Raw genomic sequence first — 26,917 nt, forward strand, 5'->3', positions numbered from 1 at the left:
TTTCGCTTTATCTCCATTCGTCGAGCCATATCAGGTTACCTTAAAATAGCGTCACGTTGTACTCATGCACATTTAGCAATCGGTATTAGAAAAGACAAGAACTATGAGCACGAAAGAAAACAATTATATTAGGTGTACCGGGAAGTCATACCGGTTTTTGTAACATATTTCACTAGGCTTAAGTATACAATGTTACGATTTGACATATATGCATCAAGCTTCAGAGCCATACATGTTATATTTTGCGAAAGTAACACCGTCATAGAATTATACCTCTTTGAAAACGTTAAGTTTCGCGATTGGAAACGTGCATTTGCTGCACGCATTACTTTTCTTATTTAAAGAAAAGAAAAAAGCTGCCAAAAATCATCGTTTAAGGGTAGAAACTTTCGGTAAGCATGCACTAACCTTACAAACAGGTGAGACGTGGTTTGTAGAATTCAAAAGTGGTGATTTCGATCTGCAAGACAAAGAACGTTCTGATCGATCGAAAAAGTTTGAAAATGCGAAACTGCAAGAATTATTGCTTGAAGACCCAACTCAAATTCAAAAACAATTGACAGAAGCGTTAAATGTGGCCTGCGAAACGATTAGCGACAGAAAAGGGAAAATTCAAAAGATGGGAAGATTGAATAACATCAAGTGAATGACAGGCAGTTAGAAAATTGAAAATTCGTCTGTGAAATGCTACTTCAGGTATATGAAAGGAAGTCATTTCTGCATCGAATAAAATATCTTGGTTGTCACCTGGCGAAGCCGGCCAATCGACTCCAAGGCCAAATCGTTTTGGTCTCAAAACAATGCTCTGTGTTTGGAGGGATCAGAGCAGCGTGGTGTATTACGAACTGTTGTAGGTTGCTAAACCTGGTGAAACAGTTAATAGTGATCTCTATCGGCAACAAATGATCAATTTTAACTATGTATTGATCGAGAAAAGCCCATAAATCCGAAGACACGATAAAGTGATTTTACAGCACGATAACACGCGGTTTTATTAAGAAAAATCGGTCAAGGAAGCATTAAAAGAACTTGGATGGGACATATTATCACACATACCTTATTCTCCAGACCTTGCCCCGCCCGACTATCAACATTTCACATCACTGGGACACACGCCTGCAGAGCAGTACTTCAACAATTTCAAAGAAAGTAGAACATGGCTCGATGAATAGTTTTTTTTGGGAATGGCATACATGAATTGGTTGAAAGTTGGACAAGATGTATAGAATTAAATGGCCAATAATTTGAATAAATAAATTTTTCCATTTCCTTGAAAACTATGTAGTTTTTCCGAAAAAAAAACGGTAATGACTTTCCGGTACACCTGGTAGTTCTAATATTTAAAAAGGAGATTGTTGGAAACTACTGGAAAATACAATTAATTGTTGGAAATATGTTTATAAAATAATTTAATAAATAAGACTTCAAAGAACTTGTGAAGAAACAAGTTGATGAAAATAAAGTGAAAAATCATTAAAATGCATGTAAGCACCTAATATATATTTTGGAATGACATAATTTTTTATGTTACATGGAAACAACTGTTAGGGTTTTACAAATTATCTCACAAGTTCATATCATCACCTGTTAATCAGATCATGTACAGTATGGGTTCGTTAAAAATTACTCATTTTGTTTTGAAAAATTAAAAATATTGAAATATATTCAGTTTGATTCTACTTGTTGAGTATCGAGTGAGCTGAGTTGAGTTGAATTTGTTTATTATCTTCGTTGGCGAAGGGCAAAATTAGAATTAAAGACATTAATTTGTTTATTTTATATATTTGAATAGATGGCAAAGAGAAGTGGAATAATGACTACTAAATATTTGTATCGTATATTCTCAATCAATCTTTATGAACTATTAACAGTCACATCTCTTTTAATTACAGTAATAATTTTATTTATCGTTAATAAGGAATAGTTTAAGATTATTATTCGTTGAATCTTGAATGAAAGAAGTTTTAACATTCAAAAGATTTGAACAAACATGGAGAGACTCATCTAAAAAGTCAATATAAAAACCGATAGTTTCCAAAATAATATAGATCAAAATTATTTTTCTGTTTATCAATCAAAATATTATTCATTTTACTTAATTAAATTAATAAATAAAGTACAACAGTACAATTAAAGGAATTAATTATCCAAAAGAAGTGAAGGAAATGGTAGCTGAAAAACGTAAATTACGAAAAAAGTGGCAACAAAGCAGAACACTTGAAAATAAAAATAGTTTAAACAATATAATATAAGGATTGAAAAGGGAAATACTGGAAATTAAAAACAAAACCATAAATGACTATCTGAGAAATTTAACAGATGATAAAGAAACTGATTACTCACTCTGGAAAGCCACAAAATATCTAAAGCGCTCATGTCTACACACCTATAAGAGACCTATATTGGAATTGGGCACGTGACAATTACCAAAAAGCAGTAGCATTTGCTGAATATATAGAAAAAGCTTTCAAACCAAACGAAACTAATATTGAATATAATTTGTCGGACATGGAAGCTGAAAATTCGATGATTGAATTAGTCACGCCGAAAGAGTTAACCAGAGTTATTAAAACTGATATTAACCCCAGGAAATTACTAGGCTACAATTTAATAACAGGAGAATTACTGCAAAAACTATCAAGAAAGGGAATTATAAAACTCACCAACTTGATCAATACAGCATTTAGATTAAAACATGTCCCAGACATTTGGAAAATGGCGGAAATTATAATGATCCCAAAACCTGAGAAGTCACCAAACGAAATAAAAGCCTATAGACCTATAACACTGCTGCCAGTAATATCTAAGGTTTTTGAAAAACTTTTGTTGAAAATAATAAAACCGATCATGGAGAGAAAAAACCTAATACCAACACACCAGTTTGGGTTTATTAACAAGCACTCAACAATTGACCAGGTCCACAGAATAATAGATGTTATTGCAAAATCCTACGAAAGTAAAAAAGTATGCTCAGCTATATTTTTAGATGTAGCACAAGCCTTCCATAAGGTCTGGCATGGAGGCATTGTTCATAAACTATAGAAAATGCTACCAAAACAACACACCGAACTAGTAAAATCATGCATTACAACCAGAATGTTTAAAATCAAACAAGAAGAAGCTTACTCTACAATAAAAGAAGCTGAAGCAGGTGTACCACAAGGAAGTGTACTGGGACCAATGCTTTATCTACTTTAAACTTGCGATATACCACAAATGGAAAATATTACGATGGCTACGTTTGCTGATGATACTGCGATTATAGCTGTCGGAGACAATAGTGAAGAAGCCTTACGAAAATTACAACATGCAAGTGACAATATAAATAATTGGACAGAAGCTTGGAAAATAAAAATTAATGAAAGTAAATATGTACATATGCAGTTCACCTATAAACAGACCGTTCAAGCACCAATAACATTAAATAACACTATCATTCCATATAGCAACAACGCTAAATAACTCTCTGGAATGAATCTCGATGCAAAACTTCGCTGGAAGGAACATATAAAGAAGAAAAGAAAAGAACTGGAATTGAAATATAGGAAAATGTACTGGCTAGTTGGAAAAAATTACAATTATCAGTACATAATAAATTGCTGGTATATAAGCAAATACTAAAACCTATATGGACATACGCAGTTGAGTTATGGGGATGTTCTGCAAAGAGCAACATAAATCAAATACACATTTTTTAGAACAAAGTCCTGACATACCCATATTGTGGGTGCACCCAAATACTATACTATATTACCTACATCGAGACCTTCAGATAGCCACAGTCAGTCAATAAATCAAGAGAATTGCAAGGGGGCATAAGGACTCCATTCTCATACGAATATTGAAATATTGCAACTATTGGATACCACCAGAACAGGGCACAGACTCAAAGGAATCAAACCATCTGATCTTGTGTAGTGTTGTGTAGTGAGGTGCATATATTAAAAAATTCAGCAGTGACATGTATAAACATTATTTCACCAGAGACTGAGTTAGGGCCGATGGGTCCTCCTGGTTATATACCTAGATTTAAGTTATCATAAAGACAAATTGTAGGTTAGACGGAAACGACTAGTAACAATATATTAATTAAATAATAAAAAAATAATAATCTTGAAAAATTGAGTTCCAAAATGCTGCTATATTAATGTACAATATATTGTTATTTACAATCATACTACAAACAAAACACAAAACCATATATATTACATATAAATCTTTGTGAGCATAAATTCGGCATATTATTTTCAATGTCGCTACCAGAACGGCAAAGCCAGAACATTAAAAATCAGTCGAATGAAACTTGTAGGTCCGAAAATAGTAACTAGAAGTACACGAGTAAAACAGTCGATAGTAAATAGTAATAAAATTAGTCGGACCGAAAATAGCAACTGAAACAGTCGATAGTAAAAAGTAGTTAATTACTAAGCAGTCGATAGTCGTTTTCAGTTGGTTGTTCCGAACGCTAAATAGAATTATGTAAAACGGGAATAGTATAGTTTGAGCATAATTGTAAAAATCGGTCATTATCATGTAAATTATTAATTTCAATTACTTTGGAATTATTCGCCTTAAATATTAGATAACATGTATTATTTTTTTAATATGCTGTTAATCCTAAATTAATTTTAATCACGTTTAATAAATGAAATACTTCCGAAACTCGGCCCTTCGATAATGTTCAAACTTCCTTACCTTGTAATGATACCCAGAAGAATTGGGTAATCGTTGGTAATTAAGTATATCATATCTTGCCAAACCATCTCCACTTTCATCAAATTTGACTGGACTTCCGACTAAATCTGGAACAGATAAGGGCAGATATTAAAACCGGCGAACTAATTAAAATTGTGAAAACCTAAAAAAATCTACCGTTAAATCTTATACCCTTTAAAAGTTCATCCCTTGTTAAAGCGAAATTAAAAGATTAAATATTACTCGGTTGAAAACGGGTTATTTTTTTATTTGGTAAGCGTTTATTTCAATTTAAAAATATATATTTTAATTTGTTGGTATATGCATTTGATTTTGAACTCTTTGATATGAGATGTATTTAAAAAAGTTTTATTTTGCATGAAACAAGTTAATTATGTTATCTCTGAGACCAAAAACATATTATTAAGAATTAGGATTGTACTGCAGTAAATATATGGTTAGCGAGTAATTAGTCTTACTAGGGTAATTTACTAATTATCTGTTTTGACAGGCATACATAATTAAACCAATGCTGAACGTGTACTGAGATCGCTTTAGAGATTACTGTATTATGAAATACAATGTTCAATTCAAAACCATCATTTTAATATTGTAAAGATTTATCTAGATCAGTCGAAGATGTGTTAATATGTTTTAATGTGTATTTTGTTTCTGTATTACTTTGATGTTTAAGCGTTGCTTTTTAGTTTTAAATACATTGGATTCACAGAATATACAGAATGGTATTTTAATAGATAACTAATATAAGTTCGTTATAAGGTATTTCCCCACAGATGCCATAACTTAAAAATTTATTAAAAATGTTTCTACAATAGGCTAGTAGTATTTTTAACCAAAATCAAGAAAGGAGTAGGTTCTATTTTCGACTGTATATATTTTTTTATGTATGTTCACCGATTTCTCCGTCAACTGTGGACCGATTTTCAAAATATTTTTGTATTCGAAACAGTGCACTTCCGAGGTGGTCCCATTGGAACTAAGTCAGGATCTAATGGGAGAATCCGGGGAAATCCAGGGAAACCCTCAAATCTTAAAAGTACTTACAATGTATTCACATACTTTTTTATCTCAAATAATCAGATATTTGTGTATAATGTTATTGCCGCGCCGATGTAACAGAAGGCACAACTTCACACCGGTTAGGAGTCCGAGGATATTTATTTAAATATTGTAGGGATGTACACACAACTGCTTTTATACTTTGACGTTATTTAATTAAGCTGGTGATGAAAGAAGCGCTATACGCTTCAGGGGTTTTTGAGGAGTTTTTAATAATTTGGTTCGATTCCCGGCTGGGGCAACGACTTTCTGTTGTTCTAGTTTGCTTAGAATATTTGTCAAATCACCTAGGCAAGGTAGCGGACCCCGGGGCCTGAAATGTTTTTTATTTGCAATCACTGTTTCTTTATTCCTATTTTTTCTCGTACGGGCTGCACCTTTACTTGGCCTACCCATAATGTAATACTTAATAAAATAACTGCATAATTTATTGAGTAAATATCTAACAATAAATAGAGAAAAATCGAATGTTAAAAAAATTGAATCGACTTCATAAAATAAACAAGGAACTTACCAAAAAGCAAAAAATAATCAAACTTTGTAACACAAAATATTGTTGTTGATTTGTAACACAAAAATAAAATGTTTAATTAAAATATGTACATAATAATCGTTGTAATAACTAAATTAAAATAAACAAAAACCTAATTCAATCTATACTACAGATATTTTATGTTCTACTATACACATAATTTAGCTTAATACCTACCTAAGCCTATTTATCTTATGACAATATTATTGTAACTACTACCAACTGATCAGTTTGAAGTCGGTACTGAGCCCAAACAATGCGAAAGTAATAATATAATTTTGTGAAATACATAAAATTAAACTACGAACAAAACAATTCTAATTTTTTATTAGTTATTCAAGCAAGTTTGTTTAGCCTAAAAATTATAATTAACTACAAATATCTTACAAAAAATTCTTAAAATCGTGAATTATGCGGAAGTTGCAATATTTACTTTAGTATTACAAAGCCTACTTAGATCAGCAACGATCAGAATAGCCAATTCTTTTTACGATTGATTGAATTTCGTTTTGATTGAATGTACTGCTATCAATATAGCTTGACAAAACTTGGTAATTATTGTAATCTCATATCACTTTGGAAAAACAGTAGTGCCGATCAGACTTAACATCAGAAAACTCTACTTATTACTTATTAATTTAAAACTGACTAATAATCCGACGTTTCTAATACAAAGCTTCTTCGATTAATTATCAATGCCAACCAATGAAGAATAAAGAAGTTAAAATTTTTCAAGAAAGTTTAAAATCGAATAAAGCCATCATGTGGTATTGTTGTTGATTTAATTCATGTTCATCATGAGTATTTGATATTGATTGATTGAATATTTTATAAAAATATTCTGGTTTCATTTGAATGGGATAATTCATCGCATGCATTAAATGTTACATTTTCAGATATTCTGAATTATTGAGTTGTTTTCTTGAAATGTGAGATTTTTATAAAACAAATTGCTAGTGATATGATGTGATAAACGTGTTAAACGTATTCAAGTTTTCTTCTGTATTTTCTGTGATTGACATTTTAGCTTTAATAGAAATTTAGCTTTTTTTATTTAATTAAAATTTAACAATTTGAGTGACATTTTAAGACGAAAGACGATAATTTGAAATGACGTATTATTATTAGTGTTTACTTAATAAATATAGATGAAATAGGTAAAAACTTACCATGAAAATTTAAGTTGAGTATATATGTTTGGTAGAAATCTCCACCATCATATTGAGTCATAGCTGGACATACTCCGGGCTTATCATATTCAAAACATATATCTTTATAAAGTCTGTCTAAAGCTAATGCAAAAGCATATACAGCATCAACGACGAATTGTACTTTACTTTCTTGTTCATATCTGGAAAAAAAAGACGATCGATAAATATAATATTGGTAACATAAAACATTTTTATTCAATTTAATTCCTAAAAAACTGGCAAGTAACATTACTACATCAAGATAACAAGCTCTTTTGGCTATTTCTCTTTAGTCTCGTTTTCTGACTTTTCTTTTGAAGGGAACTCACTCTATAAATCTTGTGATATCCACTGTTTTACTTTTGAAATACAATTAAAGAACGTTAATCTCTCCAAAGTTCCAAGAATGAGAAAAAAGACGTTATTTACCAGCATTCTGTATTTTTCTCTTTGACTGTTTATTTCGTGGAATTGCGGATATTTTTCTAATTACCAGTTTCTTTTTCTGACGTCAGTATTAAAGGAATTATTAATTTTATCTTAATAAACTAAATATCTATTAATTCCTATATATAGAGAATAATTAAAGTTTAGCCGCATATATTTTTAGCAATTTTTGTTGTTATTGTAAATTATACATTTTTAATTGGAATATTGAGTAAATTCCTTTCAGTTGGGCACTATTAGTTTCAAGTCAGTAATCTATCTGTATATCTACTGTAGTTGTCGTATAATATACTGGTTTACTAGAGTTGATGTAAGATGGGAATTAATACTGTAGAAAAGATTTTAACATATTTCAGACGCCACACTATCAAAACACAATCTTCAAATAATGACGAAGAGATTGGATGGAAAAGTATCGACTAGTGCTGTGTTTCACTGACGAAAATTTTGTTGTGGTTAAAATTATTCAAAAATTCATACTAGATGACATCAGCAACCGTTGGTCATAGCTATTTCCTAATTTTAACAATGGTTTGGGTTTGTGTTTACTTAAATAAACAATAAGATTAAGAAATATTATTGTAGGCAACGTAAAACTTAGGCCAAAACGGATTTGTACAACTGCTAGAACAATAAATGTTTTACGTGATGATTTTTTCCGAATTTTGGGCCAATGGAATTGTTTGACTATACACTTCAGATTGTACCCCTCAAAAATACAGTGCTTAATTATTTTTATGTTTTGATGTTAAATTAATTTATTCTCATTAGATTCGTATGTTCCCAATCTGGAAATTTGCTTTTGATAACTTTTTTCAATATAAAGCTGCTGTACTACTAACAAAGCTTTCAATCTTTCATCCAAAAAATTAATAATTTCTATAGTTGTGAATTATATTTTATATATACGGAAATATATACGAATTAACTCATTTTCAAAAATATAAAAAGTGTATTTATTTTCCTCAACTTATATTATAATATATATGTGTGTAAAAAAGGCAGCACTCAATATATTATTATAGCTATTAGTAATTCGAGTCTTTATGTCTATATTTCAGCTCTATACTATAGAACTATGTATTAACCCTTTTCAGCATTAAGATGTCAAAATAACAATTTTAGTAAATCATCCAGAAGCCGTTGGAGTATTAATAATGCTGTATTGCATATAGCAAAGTAATGGTAAATGCCCAAAAAGATGATCCCTTTTCCGATATTAGTTTGCTTGTATAGTATAACTTGCGACAACATTAACTGTAAATTGTTAAAATATAGATAAACGCTTAAGTATCGTCAAACAAATTCAGAAAGAAGAAAAATCTATACTTTAATTAAAAGAAGTATTAGTCAAAAGCCGTCTAGTCGTTGCTTATATGAAAATGTTGCTTCAAAGAAAGAAAGAAGTCATTTTTAAATGAAACAGTTACTGGTGTTAAAGAATGAGATCAGATGGGGTATTACGTTTTAAACAGATCTGATCATCGTTATAAACAATAAATCACATTGAACCTGAGACAATGAACAATATACTGTTCTGCACTATAAGTAATATTGTCAATTTCTGAGTCCAGTAATGAAAAATTGACGATACTGAGATGTCCTACTTCATCCGTCATATTTACTAAACATTGTTAGTTTTGACTATCACCTGCTTCAGTTAATTGAATATAACCTATTTACATAGTCCTTTCAATAAACTAAGATACCAAGATAATATATTGGTCGAAGATTGGATTGCTTTTTTGTCATATTTTCTGTAAAATTATTGTTCTTATAAAAATACAAAAGTTTAATTATCTTCCATCAGATGTGATCAACACGATCGAATAAAAGTGAAATAAAAGCCAGAAAAATCGTACAATACTTTTTATATTATATATTTTATTACAGTTAAAAGTGACAATAAACTGTTTAAAATTGGCGACTATCCTCGTAAAATTGTTGATGGCAATACTTCGCAGAGATCGAAACGATGGTTTTTATACAGCTGAAACATCAATTTCTCACAAGCGTCGAAAGAAAAAGTTAATTTTTATTTCGTAACAGGTACTGAGGTAGTTTATCTTCATGAGAAGCGATAAAATATGATTTTGGCCAGTTTATATATTTTGTGCAACGCTTCTTTATACGATATTTTTATGAGAACGGTTATATATTACCATAATTCATATATAATTATGATAATTATTTTCTTTTAAGTATAAAAATAGTTAGACATATGCTTTCCAGTAATGAAAATAAATTTTCCTTGTGATAGACAGTGACTTTTTAATATAAATGCCTCAAATAAATATTCAGATTTGTTTCGCTTATTGTTCGAACATAACGAATCAGAGGGACCAATGATTTATCAATCGGTAGCCTAGCTATTGGGTATTCTGTCACTATGGAGTGAATTTCGGATATGGACTGCGTTTTGTATGTGCGAAAATTAAACATTTTCCCTTTCGAAACCGTGATTTGTTGTTTTTGCCTTAAGTAGTTTTGGTGTGTCGAAGATTCCTCTTATTCTAGGGGAAAACCAAAATCCTGCTATAAAGGATATTAAGAACGTTGTATGAAAAGAGTTAAGAAATCTGTAACGATCCGATTTTTTTTTCAAAAGCATACAATTAGTTTCAATGTGCATAGGTCATCATTACAGTGCTATGTGCACAAATACCTAAAGATACATCCCTAGACAAGTTTACTTATGCCTTAGGATACCAGTTAAAAATAAATAGAATAAATAAACTTATAAAAAGCAATTCATACCTTAAATTATTAAACATTAAATGTAGATGTAGATGGTGAGGAGCAAATAGAGCTGATATCTCAACCACGAATAATCGAATATACACATTAGAATAACAATTAGAATATAATATTGAGTTACTCAGTGGGTATAGACTTTAATCACTGAACGCTGAAAATTCCTTCTTCCACATTCAATATTTTTGTATTTTGATTAGTAGAAATCTGCTGCCAGATCAAATGCTTTTTTAAAATTATGTTCCATCATATCCCAATTGTTGGTTTTGGTTTCAACGATTTAAAAGTGGAAATTCTGATGTCAATAATAAAGAACTACCAGAGGACCAAAATATTTCGAAGAAAATGAATTGCAAAGATCCATGCTGGGTTCGCTGCCAAACTAACATCGTTCTTTCGACAGGGTAACTCCATGTTGCCAGAGACATAGCAAAAATGATATTATACTCATTGTTGTCAATAAATGTTAACCTAAAGATAAATATGTTAATGTATGTTTCTTTCGAAAATTCATTCTTAATTTTTTTGACAGAATAAAATCTGATTTTGAGTTTTTGGACAGCTATATTTCGTATAAGTATAAATACGTATACAATCAAATGACTCTGTTAAGTGTATGTTTAGAATAACAGAATGAGAGTTACATAAATAGCACAATAATATTTTTATGAATTTTAATAAGTAGTTAATATTATCGCTAATATTATTCTGATATAATTAACGAACAATTGCAGTTAATCTCTATCAGGCGCAAAACCGAAAAAACATCGCTTTGTGCCATAACTCTGCACTCCTTCCTTTTGTCTGTTTGTTTCATGGCATTTCCTTTAATATATTCGGTATCCTTGTGCTCAGCGATCAATAATAGAACAAAAAGCAGGTCATTTTTTTATTTTTAGTATATTTTGGTAATTTACTTCTGACAAAACTTATAGTAATATAATTAAATTTGAAAATTGTAATGATTAGATACACTTATAATTTACATTAATGTAATTCGTTATTATATGCTAATAAAAGCAACCAGTTTCAATGGTAATTTTTTTATATATATGTAGTATTTAAATAAACTATAAAAGTTCATCTGATATTTAAAACAACGGGTTATAAAAAATACTGTTCATAATATTAATATTTTGATTAATGTGGGTTTACTGTTTTTTTTTCATTAATGGGCCAATGTAAAAATTGTTTAATTTATCTTTTTCGTCCTTGACTTGTCACAATTTAAGAAAACGAAATTATTATATGATACTTAAAACATGTCCAATTTATTTTTATGTTTCATTTGGATAATACAATAATTTCTTTGCAGAAGCTTTCTATCTTCTATTTACTAAATTAGAGTTCATATGTTCAAATTAGCAGATCCGAAAGCTGAAGAGGAATTTCTGATTTTCGAGAAGACTAACACACTTTCTGAGTTATCAAAGTTACAATAACTCAGCCTGGTTTAGTAACCGGGCTGAGTACTCTAGTGAGTTACTATGATTGTTTTTTCTTGTCGGATTTTATATTGTTGTCGACAAATGGTAAAACCACAGACAACCATAAGGCGAAAAAAACTGCTTCAAATGGGCGAAACCGCGACAATATATATATATATATATATATATATATATATATATATATATATCATATGTTTTTGTCTGGTATTAAATTTAAACTATTCCTATTATGTAATAGGTAATATAAAACTAACTAATCAATAAAATCATAAGTTTATATACTCGGGGTCATTTTTAATGAATTAGAGTCATTAGTACTCTTTATAAATTTGCGTAGTTTTAGGTTAATATTATATAAATCTTATTACACTACTGATCTATATTTATCATTTTAAATGCAGTATATATGTATTAAATCAGTGAACAAAGTAATACTGCTAATATTTGTTTAAATACTCATAAAAATATAAAATGTTAAATTAAACTCATATATCATATAACATATATTTCTAATTTAATAACAGGTATGTAGGTGTTTTTTTCTTCATTAGCTGTAAAATATCTGACTTTTGACTCTGAGGTTGACCTCTAGGGATACCACTACATAAAAATGCTCCTAGGAGTCTAACTAGTAAGTGGTATGGCAAAGAGTAATTGTAATTATAAATCTTTCGATAATATATGTTAAAATAAATTATTTTTGATAACACTAATATTGTGTAATTATTTTATTTAGATTAGAATTTTTTTGTATGTCAAAGCCAAATTGAACTAAAACTCAGAGGTGATGCGGTAACATTGAGACGTTTTGTCATCAATTCAAATGACGTAAATTCACTGTTTTATTGAATGGAGTAGTAATATTGAATTAGTGATTGTACTTGAAATGTATACGAATTAACTCGTTATATAAAAAAAGCTCAATTAAATGTTTTTGTCTGGTATTAATTATGAAATTAATTAGATATTCCTATTATGTATTAAGGTAATTCAAAAGTAACACATAAATCAAAATAAAGTAAAATTCATAAGGTTATATACTCTGGGTTATTTTTAATGAATTAAAGTCATTAATACTACTAGTAATTTTGCCTAGTTTTATGTTAATATTATATAAATCTTATTACACTACTGATCTATTTTTATCATATTAAATGTAGAATATAAGCATTAAATCAGTTAACAATGTAATGCTGTTAATATTTGTTTAAATACTTATAAAAATAAATATGTTAAACTAAACTATCATATAACATATAATTCTAATTTAATAACAGGTATATAGGTGTTTTTTCTTCATGAAAAGCTGTAAAATATCTGATTTTAATCTTGTCCTTAGGGGGGAAACACTATGGTTGGAAATCCTCTTTTCTGGCTTGTGTGGGGGGATTATCTTTAAGAATGCCAAATGTCAACATGTTATCTTATCTAAAAGGGTGTTAACATATCCGTGCAGGCATTGTAAGCGTAGAAACTTTTAGTTATGGCTTTAGAAATTTTGCTTTAGACCGTTTTTTCCTACCATCGATCAGAGCCTTTTTATTAGGTATTTTAAAGCTGACGTTTCTCTATGATTATGAACATTTGAAGTTTATCTATTCTTTTCTACATCATATGACATTAATGAGATGTTACAACCAGTGTTTGATTATTAAAAAGAATAATCGTTAGTTGTTAAATTATTTATGAAATATTTTAACAGTTGATTCATATTAAGGAGTATACAATATACTACATTTGACACAAAATAATTTCCTTCATTAAAAACAGTTTTGTGTTTAGTATTAATGAGTTATTCAGTATATTTAGATCATTCAACCCTTCAGTCATTTTACGCATTTCGGACATTCATTATTATTATTTTTTATTATAAGAAACATGCTGCTGAAATTCATGAAATACTTTTAGAAACTTATAGAGATGCTGCTCTATAATATCCAATCGTGGGTTTTCGTTACAACCATTTACATTTTTTTAATTATCCTTTATTAAATATGTTTAGTACAATCTTAGTTGACAAATTAATTTAGTACTACTGTTCTGTTGTACTTGCGATAATTGTTCAAATAATTTAATTCACTTACATATTTTTCGAAGCAACTCTGTTTATATTATTTAATCTTTTGATTTGTCTAATTACGAATTATATTAAATATTGTTTTGTCTACAGCATTTTTGGTTCTGTGCCATATTCTTCTAGCTTTTCGTCTTTTTTATCAATTCCTTAATATTGTCTATATTTATTATAGTATATTGTTTAAAAATAGCAATTAACATATTAAAATATGATAAAACATTTGGGGAGTATTATTCCATTCCATAGAAAAATTCCATTCCTTTTACAGATTCGCAGAACATTGCAGTATAAAAATAATTCTACTTCCTTGAAAATAGAATTATTAATTGCTATATACTACCGTTGGAAAATATAAGCACAAATAAAATTAAATGCCCCAAGCAATTATCTCCATTTTTTTCTCTCGCACAATTTATACAGGATAGGGTTCGTACATTTTCGTCTGATATCACGAATTAAAAAAAAATCAGTAGAAACGTGCATTTGATTGAAAATAGTAATGACTATTTTCAGTTTTTGCTAGTTTTTTAACTATCGACTGTTTCGACTGTTTTCAGTCGATAAAAATTACCATTTATTGATTCCCCCTCGTATTTACGAAATTAGTCCTGTGTCACTTGTATCAGTTAGCTTTAAATGTTTTTGCGACGTGTAGTGTAAATGCTAATACCTTCAAGGTACGACAATTGTTTAAAATTAATTAATTGCTCTAATTCGTCTGTAAAAAAACATTTAAAAAATGACATGATAAACTGTCTGGCTTCCGTCCTCTATATTAAAAATAGTTCTTAATTACTATGTTCGTAATTAACGATATATTATGGGAAAATATAAAGACATTTTTTTTTCGTAATTAAAAGGCCAAAGAAAACTTTCTCGGTAGCGTAATATAAATTAATAATCAAATATTTTGTCCTAAAGCTGAGTCACACAAATTGCTGAAGCCGAATTTTAAATAAGAATAAAAGAATGCTCGTTATAACGAAACGTTGGAGTTCGTTTCTGTTTTTAAGAAAATTGCGTTCATATTAAATTAATATTATTTCGTATTTCCTTTTAAATAGCGACAAGAGTGATAAACAATTAATCATTTTTGTGTGAGATTTTTACCGAAAACTGTCTAGAATATTTATTTTTTTCTTGAATTGATTATACAGATGGATTATATAACCGGTTATCTCGGAGAAAAAAAAAAGAAAACTTTTCAAATAAACGGGCAATATTTCAGTTACAAACCATTTTTCTTCTTTCAAACTATTAGAAGAAGTTTATATTTGTCATTTCTGAGTTTAGAGAATTAATTGTCTACCGTTACTCAGTTTAAAGGCATCTCTCCATTCCCAAGAGCATTTTTATTTAAATATTCGTGAGGGTTACGAATAAGGACTTTCTTTTGAATAATTTACATTATAGATAATTTTTGTAACAAGAAATTTTATGTGTATTTTTATCGACAATAGATGAATTAATATTATAATACTGCATTTTATAACATTTTCAACTAGAAACAACAATGGTTAATTCGAAAAATGAACTTTTCATCATTAAACAATTTTATGTCTTGTCATAAACATATTGATTTTATGATGAAGAAATTGAATATCTTTGAAAGTTAAATTATAAGAACTATGTCTGATGAATACACTAGTTTTGGCTAAAACTTCCCATGCGAACGCAACAGTGTATCCTTAATAACTCTTGCAACATGTGTCCGAGCAGTAACAGTTTAATTAATTTTTAGTAGCTCACAATACACTACACCTTACTTATCCCACCATATCCACTGCGAGACTTTATGATTATGAATATTTTCTTTCAATGTTAATATGGATGGTTCTCTTGGACTAACCTATGACTTTTTGAGCTTGAAAGGCGCATTTTCAGTTTTATTTTGGATGAGTCCAATTGCATCTAAACGTCTGAAAATAATTCATTAATCAGCTACAAATCTGTTTGAACTTTGAGATATTGAGCTGTTATTTCTACCAATAACTCTTGCAATTCATTATTGTCGAACTTTTTTGGTCCTCTAGACTGTTGTAATAAAAACAATTGAGATAAGATAAGTTAAGAGAGTTAGAGTTAAGAGTTTAGAGATAAGATAAACAATTGAGATAATAGAAGAATTGAGATAAGTTTTATTAATATCGATAAAAAATATCAATTTTTCTCCGAAAAATATCTATATATCGATATTTTTTCGGCATCCCAAACTTACCGTGACTGTGCACGAAAAATTGGAACAAGAACACCGCAGGACCACGTTAGCCAAAACTGAGCAACACCATGCTGCGAAGCAATATTGCGCGTTAACTATCGTTTTTTATTCAATCCACAAAAAAATCACCTCACAAAGCTGCGTCCCATTTTGCGCCTGGCCAAAGTGTTTGAAAATGTTCAAAAGACAATTCTGAACAATCCAAGATAAACGCTTAGACTACACTGAATAACTCCATAATACTAAATGGAATAAGTTGCTGTTTACGTTTATAGTTTTAATTGATTATTAATTGATTGAAATGCAGTTGCCATGCAGGTTTTTAGGAATTTTAAAAATCATCTTGATGTCTCAATATTCCATGATAGTTTCGCTCGGTTTGATTTTCAGTAAAAATTAAACATTTATTTAATTATTATTTTACCTAAAAATTCTGCTTAAATATTGAAGTAACTAATAGAGAATAATAACATAGTTTCAGCACATCAATTTGAACTAATCGGAATTGAAACAAATACTACCGGGAGTATCGCATGGTAATAGATTGTACACCGGTGATGCGATAGTACTTTTGCTGCTGATACTGCTAAAATTGTTATAGGCCGAGACGTGGAGCTATACCAAAAGGAACAATCTGAACATAATTTTAGACCGTCAGTTTCATTAAGAAACATGTATAACAGATTAAAGCATATATAATTATAATATTTAATATTTAGTGAAAATGTTAAATTGCAGCAATCAGATTTATTAGTTTAATATATCCCATACTTTTGAGCTTTAAAATTACATTTAATAAAAAAATTAATACCGAACGATTTTTCAAAATATATAAAAGATATTGGTTTTCTCGAATATCTTTAAAGTTATTTTATTGAAATGAATTGCTATTTTTTCAGTAAATAATGACATCTGATAATAACTAATTTTAGATTAATATACTTGAATATATTTAAAATTTTACAGCCTAACTCTGACGCCTAAAAAAGGAAAATAAATATATAATATCTCGTACATATAAGGTTCTTTTGGTGGATTTTGACTGGACCTACTGTTTAATGTGGGCTACAAACCACGGTCATCGGCATTAAGCCTACTGGCTGGTCGGTGACCAACTTAAGAGACCATCCCAGAAGACATCGGGTCTTACCCAGTCTGGTTACCGGTGACACTGGGATGGTTATTCCTTACAGATTTTTCACCGTTGCCTATAAAGACATTTACAATTACAAACATAGTATGTATATCCATGTATATCCAAACAAGTATGTCCATGTCCCAACAGAATTCGAACCCGCGACTATCGCAACAGTAGGAGGACCTTACTGTCGCCTTGACCACTACGCCGACCAAGCCGGCTCAAATATAAGGTGTGATAAAATTTTAAAATGAATATATCATATATTACTTATTTTATTTATTGACTTAATTTAGTTGAATTATCTAACTAGTTTATCCCGTAATTAAGTCAAATTATGAAATAAATATTTATTACTTAACGATTTAAAACGATATGGTAAAAAGTAGCTATTATAGAGTTTATTAATATAAAACATAACTTAAATTAGTTTTAATTAATATTGCTTATAACATGTATCGAATATTTTTTTATGAATATATGGCGATATTAATATTATAAAATAGGTGTAAAATATTCATAAAAACAATAGTATAATCAGGTCGATTATTAGGCTAATTATTATGTAGTTTACTAAATGTAATATAATATATTGATATTATTATATCGAGAAGTTTCTCAAGCTAACTATGACACCTAAAATACAATTAAATATAACATTTCGTTCATATAATGTTTAATATATTTTTAAAATAAATGTAAAATATGTTAGAACCTATTTTAGTTCATCTAACCAGTTTATAGTGTAATAAATTCAAATATTAAAAGATTTTTTTTACTTAAAATTTAAAACGACATGGTAAAAACTAGAGTTAGTTATTATAGAGTCTATTAATATTAAACTTAACTTAAATTAGTTTTAATTAATATTGATTATAACAAGTATCGAATATTTTTTTATGGATATATGGCGATATTAATATTATAAAATAGGTTTAAAATATTTACAAAAACAATAGTATAATCAGGTCAATTATTAGGCTAATTATTATGTAGTTTACTAAATGTAATATAATATATTGATATTATTATATCGAGAAGTTTCACAAGCTAACTATGACACCTAAAGAACAATTAAATATAACATTTTGTTGATATAATGTTTAATATATTTTTAAAATAAATGTAAAATATGTTAGAACCTATTTTAGTCCATCTGACCAGTTTATAGTGTAATAAATTCAAATATTAAAAGATTTTTTTTACTTAAAATTTAAAACTACATGGTAAAAAGTAGAGTTAGTTATTATAGAGTTTATTAATATAAAACATAACTTCAATTAGTTTTAATTAATATTGTTTATAACATGTATCGAATATTTTTTTATGAATATATGGTGATATTAATATTATAAAATAGGTTTAAAATATTTACAAAAACAATAGTATAATCAGGTCAATTATTAGGCTAATTATTATGTAGTTTACTAAATGTAATATAATATATTGATATTATTATATAGAGAAGTTTCACAAGTTAACTCTGACACCTAAAATACAATTAAATATAACATGTCGTTCATATAATGTTTAATATGTTTTTAAAATAAATGTAAAATATGTTAGAACCTATTTTAGTTCGTCTAACCAGTTTATAGTGTAATCAAGTCAAATAATAAAAGAAATATTTTTTACTTAACGATTTAAAGCAAGGTGACAAAAAGTAGAGTTAGTTTGGAGTGGTAAACCAGAAAAAAAGAAGTTTAAAACGAATTCATAATGACATAATAACACCACTCGTTTCAACAAAGTCTAGATTTTTCTTTGTTTTATAGCCAGGCTTGCTAACAAACCATTTTATTTGTTCGGAAAAACGTTGAATACTTTTTTCTATATCTCTATATTACATGATTGTACGTATTCTTTACTGTCTGAGCTGTCATCAACAATAAGTGTTTCCCTTGAATGGAATCTGGTCCTTTTTTATCTGATGCCGCATACGGATTTAAGCTAGATTGTCGTTTAGAAATATTAGGTCTGGGAAGTATATGTTGTTTTCAACCGTCAGTTTTAAAATGCACATATCTTATATCGATATAAACCTTACTTAGCTACGATTTTTCTTATATAACTTGAGTAGAACTGTGAAATGTGTATTAAAGTTTCGGTTTTCTTCTTAACATTACATTTTCATTGCAAGTATAAGGATAAAATGTTAAAAAAGAAATAAGCTACAAAAAATATAAAATAGTGAAAATTAAGATTCTTGAATTGAATAAAAATGTAATTTGAATATTTGATGATATATTTTTTAATATTGTTCTAATTTTTTGGTATCCGAGCAGCCTTCAATATTCAATCAACAACTATCGATTAAATCTTGAAGTTGCTCATTAAAGTAACATTTGTATTTAGACACTACAACTAAGAACTCGACGTTATTTTTTCGTAAGTATATAACAAGATTTATGCAAAATGGGTGCCACATTTCTAACAACGGATCAAAAATACATTCTTGTGTGATTTTAGAAAGGATTAAAAGGATTTTGTGAATCCATATCCATTTATAATATGAATCTCATATTAATGAGATCTATGATCCTAAATCTAAAGGGATAGAGTAACCGGACACCTAGCGCCAAAGTAAGTTTGTTTTCAAAAATCGGGCAAAGAAGTTTTTTTTTTGGAATGCAAAAACATTAATCGTGGACGACTAGTTCAAACATAAAGTCAGATTATTATCCTAACATTACTGTGTTGTAAATTGTAAGTGTAAAGTAAGTAGTAGAATTATTTAGCCACCGTCTGACACAGTTCAAAGAACCGTTTAACCGCCAAATTCAGTTAAATAAAGAATTATTTATTAAGACATGTTTATTTGCCATGTTTAGCCCTCATTGACTTGGTTGATCTTGTGGAAAATAATTTTCATCAATCGAAGACTAGTAACAGCTGATGTAGAAGAGCAACGCAAGCTTCCTAAACACCATTACAGGATCTATGTATTGCAGGAACGAAGAAGTTAAAAGCAAGAAGTTAAAGTAAATTAAATAAATGTGTTTTTAAGTTTATGTTTCCGGAAATAACTTTCGTTTCGTTACTATTTTCAAAGCTTTGTCTTAACACGTATAGCTAAATATTTTAAACTACTAACTAACACCTTTCAGCTAACTAGTCTCCTTCAGCTATAACCCTTTAGTGATCATGCAAAATAATTTTTTTTTCGTTTAAATGTTTTTATCTTGAACCGTATTCACCGTATTTATCTTGAATTTCTTAGCCAGATTTATTATTCAAAATTAAGATAAAATGACATAAAATCAAAATAATTAAAACAAATGTAATTACAAATTATATACCGAACAATTAGCATTGATATAAAATATTATTTAAATATAAATAAATAAAGTTCTTCATGAATATATGGATATATTAATGTTTTAAAATCGGTTTTAAACATGTTTACAAAACAATTATTAAACGATTATATTAATCGGATTAATTATTAAACTAATTAATTGATAGTTTAAAAGCATAATTTTGCCACTCTAAATTATTTTACATTTCTGATCGAAAAACTGAACCAAGTAAATTTCACAAGCGAAGCTCTTTTGAAGTTTCTTTACAGCATTAAAAGGATTTTACTGATATCGGAATACAGGATAGTGGGATTGGAAAAAGTACTGTTCTACTGTGAATCCATCAAAACTTTCTTCTTAATGTTCTTCTGTCAATCCTAGCCAATATTATATAGTCAATAAAAGGCTATTAAACTGCCTTTTATTTTTTAAATAGTTCCATTGGATAGTTTCAATAGAATCTATTGAATTTGCGAGGTTCGAGCAACTCATGATAAACAATTTCTTGTCAATCCCAACAAACGTATCATTGGCGTCAATGCTTTCATCGTCAATCATGCTTTGATCAGCGATATTTAGTTTTCATTGCTCGGCTGCCATTTTGACATCCATTGACAAAAGAAAACTCGGCCAATTTTTCGTTTCTGGAACCTTTCTGGAATCCAGTATTATTTAACTGTTTCTGAATGATTTCAGGTGGATGTTAATTTCAGTAACTATAACTGGCGCCCTGAATTATGTTTTCAATTATTAGAGAACTGTGACAAAATTCATCTTTAACTTTTGACTTAATGTTGCCTTTCCAACATGCTACAGTCTGGCTTGATTGAATAAGTATTACCAGGTATATTCGACTTAAGGCCATCTATTATGAAAAATCTACCAATCTATTATATTAAATATTGTTTATATATTAAGAAATATTTATGTTTCAAAATGAATGAAATAATTTATTGACAAAGATAACTCACAATAGGTTAATTACTAGGTTAATTAGTTAATGCTTTGTTTAAAAAAAAGGTTGAGAAAGGGCAAGTCTATAAATCAAGACAAGAACCAGAGGACCAAGGCTAAATACTAGATTAATTCACTGGAAATTGGGGAAAAAAACCTTAATCTCAAATAGAAAAAAGCAATCTAATCGATGTAGCAAGATTAAAAAAAAGTAATTAAAATAGAATCGCTGTATTTTTTCGGCGTTATTTTGATAAAACTTGATGGCTGCGTCTAAGGCAAAATATTATACGATTTTATCAGACGTTTTATTGAATTAAGAGTGTGTAATAATTTTATTAACATCAATTATAGTGGAGTTCTCTTTATCAATGAGTAGTAATTAATGTTTCATTCTTTATTATAGATTGTAATATATATTACTTTTTAAATAACATAATTTGTGTTTTTTACAGTAAATATCTGTTAATATCTAAATGTATTTATATTATTTTGCTCCTGTTTTTTATTTGTTATGTTGTTTTCATGAAGTAGTTTATCTATCGATGAATTGATATGGCCCTCGGGTTCTCTTGTATACTGCCAAGGTGATGTGCCGTCTTGGTAACAGTGCAGTGGTTAAAGCGACAAGATTGTTCTCTTAGTGCTACTATACTTGCGGGTTCAAATTTCACCAAGGGTTGTAAATCCTATGAGGAACAACCATCACAGATGTAACGGTAGTCAGGCTGGGTAGGACACATCATGTCTTACCCAGCCTTTCTGAGATAGTTTTTAACTTGCTCATCGGCTAATCGATTAACTAAATGGCATATTAAGCAGTAAGTCCAATTGAAATAAAGCTCAATTGGTTAAATTGAGTTTCGAATATAAAGCTGCGACAAACCTTGATGAGTGATTATGTCTGATGCAAAATTGTCGTAACGTTATATTAACGAACATTTGAATAATAAAACTTTATTACTAGGACATGATTCTTAATCCTTTAGTTTGACTTGATGGTTTCGTATCACATATGTTATCTGATGTTAGAATTAGATACAGGTTAAGATGGATGCCACACGATGTCAACGTCGACTTATTCCGATTGAAAAGCTTATATTATAAATTATAAGGCCAGGGTTTAAAGTATCACATTTGTTTCCAATTTATATCATTTGCTTAGATGATGCATTAGCTATTTGTACCGTAAATCTCAATATTATTCGATTAATCTACGGGAGTCGTAAATTCACGTGCGTGACTATTATAAAGTGTTAAACCATCGGAAATTTTCACTCTTTTCAAGGCATAGATTTTGGGGATGCTATATTGTCTCAGAATTATCTATCACCACTAATCAACTTGTTCCAATGACAACGTCAGGCCACACACAGCAGTTTTCAGAAGGAATAAATTGGAAAAAATGCGCTGGGAAACCCTCGAGCACCCTCTTTGTAGATCTGACTTATCACTTTCTGACTACTTTGTGTTTGCGCCCTTTAAAGAATCACTTGGAGACAAAATATTTGAAAGCAATGAAGACGTAGAGGAGTATGTGCGCAAATGGCTGACAACTCGCCCTCAAACTTTTTATAAAGTAGGAATATTCAATGTTTCCAATCGGTGGCAAAAGTATGTAGAGCTGTGTATGTGACTACATTGAAAAATGTTAAATGTTTAATTTGTGTATACCATTGATCAATAAATTGATTTTACAAAATTACCATTTATATTTGATGACCCCCTCGTAATTATGATGGAAGATGGGATTCAGTCTCGGTTTAAACGAAATGAACTCTAGAAATTTAACAGGTAGTAATTAACAAGATGTGTGAATATGAATATAGCGGTAATATTATTTGAAATCAGTCACACTCACTTTCATTTCAGAACTTAAAGCTGATATTTTGCGATACAACGCTGCCAGATGTTTATTTTAAATATTACGCATCCGTGGTTGTTACGTACGGGAGAATCCACGAACGCAACATATAAGAGATGGAGCTGGCAGAGTCTTGGCCAGAGTTGAACATATTTGTTTATATATTTTGTCACCGATCTGACGGCCATTCCTGATGGCTCCATATGAGCGTATTTCGTTTGATTGGAATATGGTTTTCTTATTTGTACTGCATATTACATAAAAAATTTAGGCCTAAAAATTCCTCCGTGCCAAATTTCACGCCTCCAGGTGTCTTCGTTTTCATCAAAAAGACGAAATGACATATATATTTTATATTCTGGCCACTCTTGTTAAACTACTTATTTATTGCATTATTAGTTAATAATATAACACATAATTATATAAACTCTGCCAAGGACAGTTCCAAGTTCCCCTGTAAAAGAAGATGGTCAAATTGTCGTAGCGATCAGAACTGGGAGACCAGGGAAACTAGGCAAAATGTTCATGGACAAGAATATGATCGATTTTATGGCGAAATGGACACTTTGGGTGGCAGGCAAAGCGAACAGCACCGAAAATGACATGGATCAAGATCATTGAAAACGATGGTTCGACACCAGGACAACTATCTAAGGTGGAATTTAATGAAGAATGAAGTCCTGCGGCATCAACAGCAGCAGATTGATTGAGAAGTAGACACTCTTAGCAAGCGCCGTCTACGAATGTATGATGATCAATTATATAATTACAAAATATATTTATTAGTGTTTTCGACGTAATGTAACGTCGTTTAAATGTTTATAAAAAACTTGTATAGTTCATTTTTCGAAACAGCTTTAGGTGCTATAGTTCTGTTGGTAGTTTTTGTCGGTATCAGTTGGTTATTGAACTGTTGTTCATTAAGATTTCAAAAATCGTTTGATTCACTAAAGACACTAAAGAAGAAGCGGTACTGTGTATTACTTCAAGTTACGTGCAGAAGCGTTAATTTATCAGCTTTTATTCAATAATCAGATTTAGTTGAGTGTTCCTTATACTAAATTGGATTAAAACGTGTATCATCAAAAAAAAGCATCGTCGGTAGGTGAGAGGATTCTTTGTGGATTTGGCAAAAGTGAAGCTTTTGCTGTACTTTGGAAATATATACACTCCTAAACCAGCTGTGTCTATGTAAGTACTCGATATTAAACCTTTTATACACAACATAAGAAAAATTCTGCGAATGAATTATTTAGTTAATTCCTCCTTTAGTGTAATTAATTTTTATGTAATTAATTTATATGTAATTAATATACATGTATTTGTATTATGTATTAATGTATATGTAATTAGTTAATGATTTATGTAATTAATTTAATTAATTTAATGCAAAACATTCCTCCTGTAATGTAATTTTCCATATAGTAGATATATTCTGGAATTTTAATCGACTAGGCATTTTTTCATTAAGCAAAAATATTCATTGTAGCTTCTCAGATATATCAGCTGCGGAATTATCTAGGGTATCTAAGATTGATACATGATATTGAAAACAGTTTCTTTAGAGTAACCATTAATTTTATTTTTTCAAATTAATCTCAATTTGAAAATTAAAACATATAACAATAAGAAACTTACATATTCCGGAACATTATTTTCTTGTTTGTTGCCTTGTTTTTTTTTGATCTTACAACTTAACAATAATTTAACATAATAATAGTATCTCAACAAATGTAAGCTAAGACCAATACTAAAAAAATCATATATTATCCTATATAAAGGGAAACTAAGAAAATAAAATGGCCAATAACATTAATACCGCTCATTAAAAATATGTAGTATGCGTTACGAGCAAAAAGCAGAATCGATAATTTTGGAGGCTTATTAAAGAAATAACAAAAGAAATTAAGGAACATTTAAATTCGAGAAAGCTTTAATTATAATACTATTGAAATATTAATTAGAGAAATTTTTCAGAAAATGAATGAATATGTTAATATATTTTGTCAGCTTCAGTCGTAATAAATTTATGATAGTAAATCAATCAAAAGGTTCATGATATTATCTGTTATATGATGATATTAGTGACTTTAAATTGTAATTAATATCAAGGGGTAAGTTAGTAAGATCTAGATTTAAACATATTTTAAAGAAGCACTTATTTAACGTCAAGAAGTGTTGATGTACCTTTGAATTAAAGTTGATGATTTTTAAAAGGATTTTATAAAATATGGAATTAAATGATAAATTTGTTTTTATAGTCATTTTGTGTTAAATTCATCAGGAAAAAATAATAATACAATAGTATACGTAAACGAATAAAATCTATGTTTTTTTTATATTTTAAAGTCTTCTTTTTTCCAATGAAGGTTTATCAGGACTGGACCTACTGTTTAACGTGGGCTCCCAACGGTCCTTGGCATTAAGCTTACCGACAGGCGAGTGAGTAACTTTACTTTTAAAACATCCCAGAGGACATCCGGTCTTACCCAGCCTGGTTACTGGCGTGACTGGGGTCATTTTCCTTATCAGATTTTGCACTCTTGCTTAGGAAAATCACAAGTATTAAATGATCGCAAACATCAATTGCCACAGCAGCATTTGAACCCGCGACTATCGCAATAGTAGGTGGACCGTCCTGTCGCCTATACCACTGTGTCAACCATGTCGGCGACTGAACATTTTTATATTAGTTTAAATGTAATATGTGAATTGATATATTAATATAATATGTGTTTAAGACTGTGAATTAATTTTAAGGCATTTACAAAAGGTTACGAATCACATTTTACTGTTTTATGTCAAAGCTCAGTTATTCTGCATAATTAATTTAAAGAAAAGTAGTGTTGAAAGTTTTGGTAGTGTTGCTTGAATGTGGTGATATTTTATGTAATTCAAACATTTTATAAAATATATTAATCAGCAATTGATCACGTGAAAAAATGTATGACAATATATAGTTTTTGTGTTGTTATGAATATTTTTAAAAAATGACAGTGATTTTGTTATACGATAATGGTGGGCTACATTTTGCATGTTTGAAGTTAAATCCATAATACACATATTTTTACATAATGAAATATTAGTTAATACTAGATTAAGTTCGAGGAAATGAAACAAAGACATTTAAAAAGAGATTATCAGAAAGTACCCGTGCATCCCAAAGAACAAAATTCAATTTCTTAGTTGTTCTTAGTTTTTGGACATGAATTTGCTTCAGA

The 26,917-nt window shown here is 29.2% G+C and overlaps 1 protein-coding gene across 1 annotated transcript in view; it reads right to left on the minus strand.

The window, feature by feature from the left end:
- LOC143197308 (metabotropic glutamate receptor) overlaps positions 1-26,917 on the minus strand; it is a 202,723-nt gene that overhangs the window by 70,546 nt on the left and 105,260 nt on the right. Inside the window, exons 3-4 of the mRNA XM_076405665.1 lie at positions 7,477-7,658; positions 4,696-4,802 (exon numbers count right to left, since the gene is read on the minus strand). Coding sequence (XP_076261780.1) covers positions 4,696-4,802; positions 7,477-7,658 — 289 coding nt within the window. The remainder of the gene's footprint in view (positions 1-4,695; positions 4,803-7,476; positions 7,659-26,917) is intronic.

The sequence above is a fragment of the Rhynchophorus ferrugineus genome, unplaced genomic scaffold (genome assembly GCF_030347505.1).
Source record: "Rhynchophorus ferrugineus isolate W39M unplaced genomic scaffold, kcgeb_rfMv2 rfM5, whole genome shotgun sequence".
NCBI classification, from domain to species: domain Eukaryota; kingdom Metazoa; phylum Arthropoda; class Insecta; order Coleoptera; family Curculionidae; genus Rhynchophorus; species Rhynchophorus ferrugineus.